Here is an 11317-nt window from a genome sequence, read left to right as displayed (position 1 = left end):
AAAAAAAAAAAAAAAAGAGGTGGCTAGTCCATTGTCTACAATGGATGGTTCCTTTTCCATCTCACTGCCACATGTGACTCAGCTCTGGCCCATGTGGCATTATTGTTCAATATCCTGCTAAACCAAGGAGCCTCCTGAACTTGGGCTGGTTCTTCTAATGTTAGATGACCGTTCAGGGGGACAGCTCTTTATGACCCTAAGTGAATCCACCAATAACTGAGTCCCACATTGCACCCTCAACTGTATCTCTTAACTTCACAGAAGTTAAAGTCTGACACGGCTGCTTCAGCTGTACGCCAGATGAACCCTTACATCCAGGTGACAAGCCACCAGAATCGTGTGGGTACTGACACAGAGCGCATCTACGATGATGATTTTTTCCAAAAATTGGATGGTGTGGCCAATGCCCTGGACAATGTAGATGCCCGTAAGTTTGAAGGCTGGTAAAGAAGGCAAGGGCAAAAGAGGGAGAGTCTGGGCCCTCTTGTTCTTTCCCAGTGTGCCTTTCCTTGTTTCCTGGCTATCACATCATTGTCCCTAACCTATTACACAGGCATGTACATGGATCGCCGCTGTGTGTACTATCGGAAACCCCTACTGGAATCTGGCACACTGGGCACGAAGGGCAACGTACAGGTGGTGATCCCCTTCCTGACAGAATCCTACAGCTCTAGCCAGGACCCGCCAGAGAAATCCATCCCCATCTGCACTCTGAAAAACTTTCCCAATGCCATTGAGCACACTCTACAGGTAAGTGGGCTCAGGGGAAGGGAGGAATGTCCACCAGGCCCTTGACGTTTGAGTATTACATGTTTTCTTCTACCAGCCATCTACCTGGCATGGCAGTTGGCACTTCGGAAATGACTTATTCTTGTAATTTCTACTTTGGACTTTTTCCAGTACGTAGACAGCTAAAAACCACTGCTGTTGGTAGGCATGGTAGCTCACCTGTAGTTGAGAGGCTAAGGCATGAGGACTGTGAGGTCAATGCCAGCTTGGACTATCTTATCTCAGAAAACAAAAACAAAAGAATGATGAATACTGGAATGTCATTCCTTACCTAGGGTTAACAATATTTGCCATATTTTCTTAGATTGATATGGGCATCGTAGCATATGCCTTTAATCTCAGTACAGAGGTGGCAGAGGTGGTGGATTTTTGATTTCTGTTCATTAGATGTTACACTCTAACAACTTAGAGATAGTTCAACAGTTAAAAGCAGTGACTGCTCTTCCAAAGGACCTGAAATCAGTTCCCAGCAGGCACATGGCTGTTCACAATGGTGTTAACTCAAGTTTCAAGGGATCTGATACCCTCCATGATGAGTACTGTGTACATGTGGTGCCCGAACATAAACCCATACACATTAATTTTAAATTGGGATTGGAGAGATGGCTTCATGGTTAAGAGTGCTTGCTACTTTTTATTTGTTTTTTGTTTTTTGTTTTTTTTGGTTTTTCGAGACAGGGTATCTCTGTGGTTTTGGAGCCTGTCCTGGAACTAGCTCTGTAGGCCAGGCTGGTCTCGAACTCACAGAGATCCACCTGCCTCTGCCTACCGAGTGATGGGATTAAAGGCGTGCGCCACCACCGCCCGGTTTTGGTTGGTTTTTTTTTAAGACAGGGTTTCTCTGTAACCTTTGAGCCTGACCTTGAACTCACAGAAATCCACCTGTCTCTGCCTCCCAAGCACTTGCTACTCTTACAGAGGACCCATGTTCACTTCCTAGTTACCTACATGGCAGCTTTTCCTCTTTGTTTCTTTTGAGACAGTGTCTCATGTATTCCAGGTTGACTTCAAATTTAACTGTGTAGCTGAAGATGACCTTAAACTGACCCTTCTGCCTCCACTTCCCAAGTACTGGAATTAATAAACATATGCTACCATGTCTGGCTCCAAAGCATTATTTTCTTGCTAAACAAAATAGTTGTTTCCTTCACTCTCTTCTAGTTATTTGTCTCTAGCACATGATATTCAGGTTTCTCCATCAACTGTGCAAAATGAGTTTAATACTGCTATGTCACAATGATAGTCTCTATATGATGCACATATGTCTTTTCCAGACAGGGTTTCTCTGTGGTTTTGGAGCCTGTCCTGGAACTAGCTCTGTAGACCAGGCTGGTCTCGAACTCACAGAGATCCTCCTGCCTCTGCCTCCCAAGTGCTGGGATTAAAAGCGTGTGCCACCACCGCCCGGCTGCAAATCTTGTTTTTAAGTTGTAAAATGCACTTAGCCAATATGCATTTTTCATCAAGGTATAGTACACGTGTACAATTCTTGATGCTTTTTTAACACATACATTAGGATAGTTATTTCTCAGATCAAGTTCAATGACTTAAATTAAAAGGCCAAAAATGAAGGAGTGGGGAAATTTAGGAGCTTCTCTTTCACAAGTTGCTGTGTATTTCCTACTTGGGTTACTTACCTATGATGACTCTCACCCATGAAAACATTTTGTCCATCATTCTATAAAATCCATTTGTTCCATCTGCAGTGGGCCCGGGATGAATTTGAAGGCCTTTTCAAGCAGCCAGCAGAAAATGTTAATCAGTACCTCACGTGAGTAACTTACACACCCCACTCTCCTGCCTGCCAGCAAAGATATTCTATGCTTTTTCAGCTGTCACCCTCAGCACTAGACACACTTTTCAAAGGACTCTTCACTTCTCATGCTGTGGGGGATCAAGACAAGCTTTCGGAGAAAGTAAGATTGCCCTACCTCAGGGCCCACTGTGTAAATTGCCCCTCGGCTCTTTTCACTCCCTAATAGAGACCCCAAGTTTGTGGAACGGACCTTGCGGCTGGCAGGTACCCAGCCATTGGAGGTGCTGGAGGCTGTGCAGCGCAGCCTGGTGCTGCAGCGACCACAGACTTGGGGTGATTGCGTGACCTGGGCCTGCCACCACTGGCACACCCAGTACTGTAACAACATCCGACAACTGCTGCACAACTTTCCTCCTGACCAGGTAATGTTCATTCATGTGTCCATATGGCAGCATGCGTTTCCTTACAACCACGTGCTTGCTGCAGTGTCTTCAAGTGACTTCTCCCAGTTAGTAATTCAGATGTGGCTGGTATCCAAGGCAAGAGATATCAGAAGAATGATCTTCTTATTTCTTCCTTCATTTCTTGGAGCAAATTAATTGGTTCTCTTGCTGTTCCCCTTCACTGTGGTGTATAGGCTGAGTCTGACCTGATTTTTATCAGGGCTATAGTGAACCATGAAGCAGAGATTCAGGAGTCATTTATTCAAATCCCAGCTCTCTCTGAACTTGGAGAAATACTTCTCTCTGTTCCTTTCTTTAGCTTGAAGGAGGAATAGTTGTGATCTGATTCACTGGCATTTATAAATATTAAGTACATGTCTGGTGATTCAGTCCAGTCTGCTAAAGGGATTTGTGAAGAAAGTATCTAAGAATTTTGATGGTGGTTGAATCTCAGATGATTGACTCCAGCCCTCTTCAAGGACCCAGCCAAGAGTAGTGAGGTGGGGTGCATCCAGAGCCAAGATGACAAGTCAGGATTGCCAGAGAGGCCTTCATTTCAAGATCTTACTTCTGGAAACTTTCTTTGTTTTAGCTTACCAGCTCAGGGGCCCCATTTTGGTCTGGACCCAAACGTTGTCCACATCCACTTACTTTTGATGTTAACAATGTAAGTCTTCTTGTTGGGTTTTCCTGGGATTGGGTAAAGGATGGGCGGGTGGCAGGGGAGGTGGTGGCTTCCTCTTCAAGGGAGATGTATTAACCCTACTGTGGCCTGCTGTCCCCTAGACACTGCATCTGGATTATGTGATGGCTGCTGCCAACCTTTTTGCCCAGACCTATGGGTTGACTGGCTCTCAAGATCGAGCTGCTGTGGCTTCACTCCTGCAGTCAGTACAAGTTCCAGAATTCACCCCCAAGTCTGGTGTCAAGATCCATGTTTCTGACCAGGAGTTACAGAGCGCCAATGCCTCTGTTGGTGAGGGTGTTTGGCAATTTGGTCAGAAATCACTGTCCCTACCTGTTCCTAGCTTCCCCATTAGTCCTCTGTGACCTCACTTTGAAAGGAAGACAGTCTGTTGGGGGAACAATCTCTCCCTCCCTTCCTCTTCTTTCCCATTCCAGCAACCAGGAAAACAAACTGTGTTCTTGCTTGGTGTGCATTTGCCTTGGTTTCATTCTTTCTTTGCCTCTCCTTGATGACCTGTTGTTCATCTAGGGGGTATGATCTCCAGCAGGGCTTTCCCCCTTATTCTTGCCCACTTTGACTCCTTCCATGTCTCCCCGTTCATGCATCCTTCCCACCCTGTTTCTCTATACGTCTTCACCCATCATAATTTATAACTTATTCAGTCTCCCTGCCTTCCCTTTTAGATATCTGTGTTTATAGTTCTGGATACTACCCCCACCCCGTGTTGACCTTCCCTCTTCTCTGTCTTCCTTTTGAAGTACCTACTGTTATATATTTCCTTTAGTCTTTTCTTCCACCTCCTCAAGGTTCCTTCTGACTTTCTTTTCATATATTTCCTCCTATCTCACCTCTCTTCATATATTCTCCACCTTCCCCTCAGATACTTCTCATATATTCATGCTATGTTCCCATCATGTCTTCTGTGTCTCTATATACAGTATGTCCTCAAGACTGACAACCGCTTCTATCTGATCACTCCTCCTCACCTCCACTTGCTCCTGTGATTTTTGTTTCTGCCCCTAGTATCTCTCCAGATCTTGATAGCCTCTTCTACTCTTTTTCTCTCTCCAAATTGTGTTTCTAACTGAATTTCTTTTGCCCTACCTAGGCTTTCACCCTCACTCCCTGCATCTAAAGGGCTGTGTTTTTTCTCTTTGTGCAGATGACAGCCGTCTTGAGGAGCTCAAAGCTACATTGCCCAGCCCAGACAAGTTACCAGGATTTAAGATGTACCCCATTGACTTTGAGAAGGTGCTTGGAAGGGGCATTGGATAGGACAGTTGGGGTGAGCTAAGCATAGACAGGGTTATAAAGAATGGGGATCTAAGAATATAGAGCCAGTCCAGCCCTTCATGGTGATCAGATTCATGGGCAGCCACGTAGATTTCCTTCTGATCTGGGGGAGACCAGCAGGTAATTTGCATTGGAGGATACCTACATCCCAAGAGGCCAGGAAAACTTTTCATCTGATCTCCTCTTACTCAGGATGATGACAGCAACTTCCACATGGATTTCATTGTGGCTGCATCCAATCTTCGGGCTGAAAACTATGATATTTCCCCTGCAGACCGGCACAAGGTAAGGGGATTCTAAGCCTGATATTCTACCATTTCCAGGCTTGAGTTCCTTATATCTGTGTCCTTCTTTAGACTTTCAACCTCTTACAACTTAGAACTAACATCTTCCTTGATCTGTTTCTCAGAGCAAGCTGATTGCAGGGAAGATTATCCCAGCCATTGCCACCACTACAGCTGCTGTAGTTGGCCTTGTGTGTCTGGAGCTGTACAAGGTGGTTCAGGGGCACCAACAGCTTGATTCCTACAAAAATGGTTTCCTGAACTTGGCTCTACCCTTCTTTGGGTTTTCGGAACCTCTTGCTGCACCTCGTCACCAGGTACATGCTCACATCAGAAGATGAGACTTGTAGTGGGTTACCCAGTCACTAGGTCAGAGTTCCTATTGAAATATACCTGCATGCCAGGCGATGGTGGTGCATGCCTTTAATCCCAGCACTCGGGAGGCAGAGGCAGGCGGATCTCTGTGAGTTTGAGATCAGCCTGGTCTACAGAGCTAGTTCCAGGACAGGCTCCAAAGCCACAGAGAAACCCTGTCTCGAAAAACCAAAAAAAAAAAAAAAAGAAAGAAATATACCTGTATGTTTTTTACAAGAGTACTAAAGTATAAAGTATGTTTGGCATGTTGAAGGAATAACAGTCAGTAGATTAGAGTGATTGAAAAGATAAGGGGTAGAAGATGAGAATAAGAAGAAATTGTCATTCAATTGTAAAGGTTTAAATCGTGTTACTCAGAGTGACATGGGAGACTTTGAACAAAAGGTTCTGATCTGACTTACTGGGTTTGCATGAATGGGGACAGGGAAAGCAGAGGGTTGGGACTTCTGAAATGGCCCATATCCTGTTCTTTTCTTGCATTGCAGTACTATAATCAAGAATGGACATTGTGGGATCGCTTTGAAGTACAAGGGCTGCAGCCTAATGGTGAGGAGATGACCCTCAAACAGTTCCTCGATTACTTTAAGGTAAGGAAGGCCCTTTGTCCCTCTCATCCCACCTAGAGGATGGGATGTATAGATGATTTTTTTTTTGGCCTTCCCACCATCAGTGCTATTTTTCCCCCTTCTGCCCTCCAGACAGAGCACAAATTAGAAATCACCATGCTGTCCCAGGGTGTGTCCATGCTCTATTCTTTCTTCATGCCAGCTGCTAAGCTCAAGGAACGATTGGATCAGCCGTAAGTAGGCTATTGCCACGCAGGCAGGGAAAAGCCCTGTGTTCCTTTCATTGGGTGGGGAGCCTCAGCTTGGAGGTATTCTATTCTTACCCATCACCTTTGCTGTCCCCATCTACCTCCCTTCTTCTCTTGCTTTGTCCTCCTGGCCCTCTGCCCTTACCCTCACCCCTTTCCCTAGGATGACAGAAATTGTGAGCCGTGTGTCAAAGAGAAAGCTGGGCCGCCACGTGCGGGCACTGGTGCTTGAGTTGTGCTGCAACGACGAAAGTGGCGAGGACGTCGAGGTTCCCTATGTACGATACGCCATTCGCTGATGTCTGTGCATTTCCCTAAGCCCCAGTTCTTCCCCAGATCCCTTCCAGTACTAGTTCCATTTGGCCTCTGGCAGTGGTCCATCAAGCCAAGCCTGGTATTCCCTTATCACCCAGCATCCCGAGACCCTCTCACCACTGCTTTGTACCTTGTTTGAAACCTAAATCCCAATAAAAAGATAATAACCCATATATAGCCATCCTGACTGTTTCCAGGGAAGAAAGGAACATCCTGGAAATGTCTGGTTCAGATAGCAGCTCAAAGAGCTACTCAAGCTACAAGCTTCCTGGGCAGAGAATAATGGGAGTTGATCTCTCTTGTCTATTGTATGTAACAGGCGTGGAGATAGCAGTGAAGCTATATAAACAAGTACCTGGGTCTGTGTGATTTGAGTGATTTGAGCTGGGTTCAAACCCTGTGTTCTCCATGTCCTAACTGCCTCCATTCACAGTGAACACACTTAACAAATAAGACTACAAAGGGCTAAGATAGCATATTTTTGGCATTTCATCCTTTGGGCAAATCCCTTCCCCAGTTTGAAGCAGCCAGGTATTTTGAGTCCATGCTGAGGAGCCGTAAACAGCCAATCTAGGGAACACCGATGTCATAAGGCACACCGTAGTTTTTATGGGCATACTTGGCTAAGGACATCTGGAGAACACTGTGTCTCTTTTCTGCTTCATTCTGCTCATATCTGGCTGTGGGGCCGGCCAAAGAGTAATTGATTAATGCAGGTAATAGCAAAAGGCTCATCAATGGCTCCACCAAGCCCAGAGCTGCTGTGCTACTTCCTTGTCTTAGCTCAGGGTTCCAAACAGTTGAAAACGCCAACCTTGCTGGGCAGTGGTGGCACATGTCTTTAATGCTAGCACTCGGGAGGCAGAGGCAGGTGGATCTCTGAGTTCGAGACCAGCCTGGTCTACAAGAGCTAGTTCCAGGACAGGAACCAAAGCTACAGAGAAACCCTGTCTCGAAAAGCCAAAGAAAGAAAAAACGCCAACCTAGCTGGCCATCTCCATCCATGGTGGATGGGTTTGTTGTTGTTCCCAGACTTGGCCTAATTCCCATCATAACCTAAATCAGCTCCTGGCTCTAGGCAGTGTTTACTCTTGCCTACCTCTGTCCATACTTTTTTTTTTCTTGGCCTGATGTATTGAACTTATCCTTTTTAGTCCCTCATCATACCACTTTGTATGACAGAGGTACTGTACCTCTGGTGTCTCATGGTGGTACCATCTGTTTAGAGTTTTCCTACTGTCAGCACTTTACTGCTGTTACACCATTACAGGCAAGCAGTAAATATACTATTCTTTGCACTGATTTTCTACCATCTCAGTTCCTTCATGGGCATCCTACATACTTTGTTTTCTACCTCTTTCATTATAACTGATTCTCTGGACATTTTAGTATCTTTACCGACACTACTCCTGGATGGATTGATTCTCTTATATATATCATTGTCCATTGATACCAATTTCTGAAACCATGGTCCGTGCCTGTAATCCCAGTACTCTGGAAGTGGCCTGGGCTACATGAGACCAAAAAATTAGAACAGCTAGTTACCCACTAATCCTGGCTGTATCTTAGATCACTACCGTGCATACCATTTTACTGCTGTGTATATATCAATACAAAACCAGACTTGTAGGAAACAGGACTGCTCAGCAAACCAGTGTTGGGCCCCCTGTACTTAGCAGACTTAAGAGATAGAACAAGAGCTAGTGCTTCTTGTGCTGGAACTATTTGCCAGCCAATTACTCGACTATTTGTTTAATAGTGACTGTGCCACTATTATAGGTATTTGAGACATTAGCAAATAAAACATCTCTCCTAAGGCTTATAAAACTTACATAATAAGCACAACTAACTAAAGCTGAAGGGCTGGAGAAGATGCTCAGCAGTTAGTAGCACTGGCTGTTCTTCCAGAGGACCCTGGTTTGGGCTTCCAGCACCAACATGCCTGCTCAAAACTATATAACCATGGTCCCGAGAGATCCAATGTCCTCTTTTGATCTGGACACCAAGCACAGACATGGAACATGTGTGCCTGCAAACAAAACACTCATACACAATCATTTTTTAAACATGGGCTAGGGCTGTAGCTATTGCTTACCTAGCAGGCACCAAACTGAGTTCAATCCCCAGTTCTGTATAGAGCTGGGTGTGGTGGTACAAACCTGTAATTGCAGCACTGGGGAGATAGTTGGAAGAGAAGGGTTCGGGCTAGCCGGCTTATGTGATACAAGTGTGTCCATACACAAATTTTTTAAATTGGATTCCATTCATTTAATGGGGGGAGGGGTCACATGCCATAGTGTATATGTGGAGATCTCTCCTTTCAGCCTTTCAGTCTCTTATGTAGCCCTGAAACCAGATATGTAGACCAGGCTAGCCTTAAAATTAAAGATCCACCTGCCTCTGCCTCTTGAGAGTGCTGAGATTAAATGGGTGTACCACTATGCCTGGCCTATAAAATTTTTTCAATGTGTCCCAGGTATGTGTTGTGTGTTTTAAGAGTTATGCCATGTGGACGTGGGAGGAGGCTAAAAGGGCATCCTCACTATGTAACATTCTGATGGACTAAGGTCCTTTTTTAGTTTCTTTTTTTTTTTTAGTTTGGGGTTTATTTTGTTGTTTTTTATTTTGTTTTTTGTTTTTTGTTTTTTGTTTTTTTTTTTGAGGCAGGGTTTCTTTGTGTAGTGTTGACTGTCTTAGAACTAACTGTAGATCAGGCTGGCCTGTCTCCCAACTGCCACCACCATCTGCTAGTTTCATATTGTTTATACTATTGGTCAAAGTGCTAACTATAGGGAACCACACTCGATGAGAAAAGCAAGTGAAAAATGTAAAATGAAACATTTGTGTCCATTTGTGTTTACTCCATGTAATTAGATATTTTACAAGAATGACATCCCCTGGAGCTGAAGATACAGGCAGTTCTGAACCACTTAATGCGGGTACTGGGAACCAAATTCAGGTCTTCTGAATGAGCAGCACGTGCTTGTAACTACTGAGCCATTTCTCCAGCCTCAGTCCCATTATTTATTTTTTAATTGTTTAAAAGTTGATCAAGCCGCCGGGCGGTGGTGGCACACGCCTTTGATCCCAGCACTCGGGAGGCAGAGGCAGGCGGATCTCTGTGAGTTCGAGACCAGTCTGGTCTACAAGAGCTAGTTCCAGGACAGGAACCAAAAACTACGGAGAAACCCTGTCTCGAAAAACCAAAAAAATAAAAATAAAAGCTGATCAATAAATCAGGCAAATGGGCTGGAAATGTAGTTCCAGAGTGCAAAGAAAACCAACTGTGTCTGCTATATTCAAGAACAATTGTTCCTGTTGTGAGAGGAAGGGCAAGAGATTAAGTCAGTTAAGTGACAGACCTGATGTCTATCCTAGGTCTTTAATGGCTGACTAAATCCTTGCCAATGAACCTTGCTTGAAAATCCTAACAGGGAAGGAAGGGAGAAGGGAAGGCAGGAATGCCCGACCAAGGGAAGCCCAGAAGAGGCAAGGAAGTTCCTTCGTCTAGTGTAAGTAAGTCTCAGAAGGCTTGCAGCAATATTTGGGATAGATATGGGGAATCATTTTCTAGGGAGAGGAATGAGAGGTTAAATATGTGCTTGGTAGTTGGCCATGTAAAAGATCCTAGTTTCAAGAAAACCCAATCAGGGGAGCATGTAAGCGAATGTTAGTGTGAGGAAGCAAGAAGCTCCTCCCAAGACAAAGTTCTTAACAGCTCTGTATCGGACCCTGCACCTTTTAAACGTTCGCCCACGTTCAGCCACACCAAAAAGCTACAGGAGAACATGGTCAATGATTAGGAAGAGACCCAACTGAGTGAGTGCTCTTTGGGCCTATTATATTACGGAATATTCAGAAAAATTCTCAGAAGCGCTCAGAACAAAAAGGCGAGCCCGAAAACCAATGAAAAGCGTGCAAAGGACGAGAGGCAGGCTGAGGGGAAAGCGCGAGCACGCCTCTTCCACTTGGCCACGCCCCTCATTCTTGGTCGGCCCCACCCCAGGGAACCAGTGTGATTGGCTGGGCGACCCATTTTTTCAAGGGGGCGGGACTGCAGACGTCTGACAGTGGGAAACGAGCTGGCCGCGGAGGGAGGGAGGGCGGGCCGCGGGGCGGGGCCTCGGTTGTCCTATCTCAGGTAGGGAAAGGCCCGCGCTCCTCCAGGGACCCCTCGCCTCGGAAGTCACCCCGAGCCTTTCAATCCCCCTGTCTCCCGCGACTCCACGGAGGCCGGCCTCGGACGTCCCGGCTGCCCCGGTTCTCTTCCCCTCCCTGCCGGATCCCCGCGGGCCGGCCACGAGGGCGTACCGAGTGCGAGCGTAGGGGGAGTCCCCGGAGCGAACCGGTACGGCCCGGCTCCTGCCTGAGCTGCTATTGACATTCCGGCCCGATCCAGATCCAGACCCCTGCCCCCCCGCCCCGTGTCCCGGTGGGCCTGCCATGGCCGCGCCCCGTTCCGCTGCAGACAGTCCGAGGTGAGTCTCCTCCTTCTTCCTCGCGTGCGTGCGCGCGTGCGTGCGTGCGCATGCGCGGCTGCGTCCCCCCTCCCCTCCCCCC

General features: G+C 46.3%; 2 protein-coding genes across 4 annotated transcripts in view; both read left to right on the top strand.

Moving 5' to 3' along the window:
- Positions 1-6930, top strand: part of Uba1 (ubiquitin like modifier activating enzyme 1) — a 26086-nt gene extending 19156 nt beyond the window's left edge. For all 3 annotated transcript variants that reach the window (XM_013350661.2, XM_013350662.2, XM_005358914.3), the window contains 12 exons: positions 262-427; positions 554-750; positions 2496-2560; positions 2772-2967; positions 3581-3655; positions 3775-3964; positions 4839-4927; positions 5162-5254; positions 5379-5570; positions 6114-6215; positions 6327-6427; positions 6606-6930. In XM_013350661.2, coding sequence (XP_013206115.1) covers positions 262-427; positions 554-750; positions 2496-2560; positions 2772-2967; positions 3581-3655; positions 3775-3964; positions 4839-4927; positions 5162-5254; positions 5379-5570; positions 6114-6215; positions 6327-6427; positions 6606-6741 — 1602 coding nt within the window. In that variant the 3' untranslated portion in view covers positions 6742-6930. The remainder of the gene's footprint in view (positions 1-261; positions 428-553; positions 751-2495; positions 2561-2771; positions 2968-3580; positions 3656-3774; positions 3965-4838; positions 4928-5161; positions 5255-5378; positions 5571-6113; positions 6216-6326; positions 6428-6605) is intronic.
- Positions 6931-11166: 4236 nt separating this feature from the next.
- The window catches only part of Cdk16 (cyclin dependent kinase 16), a 27120-nt gene continuing 26969 nt past the window's right edge, over positions 11167-11317 (top strand). The window contains exon 1 of the mRNA XM_013350654.2: positions 11167-11235. The gene's annotated coding sequence lies outside the window, so the exon portion shown is untranslated. The remainder of the gene's footprint in view (positions 11236-11317) is intronic.

This window comes from Microtus ochrogaster, chromosome X (assembly GCF_000317375.1).
Source record: "Microtus ochrogaster isolate Prairie Vole_2 chromosome X, MicOch1.0, whole genome shotgun sequence".
NCBI lineage: Eukaryota > Metazoa > Chordata > Mammalia > Rodentia > Cricetidae > Microtus > Microtus ochrogaster.
This window is presented reverse-complemented; position numbering and strand designations above follow the sequence as displayed.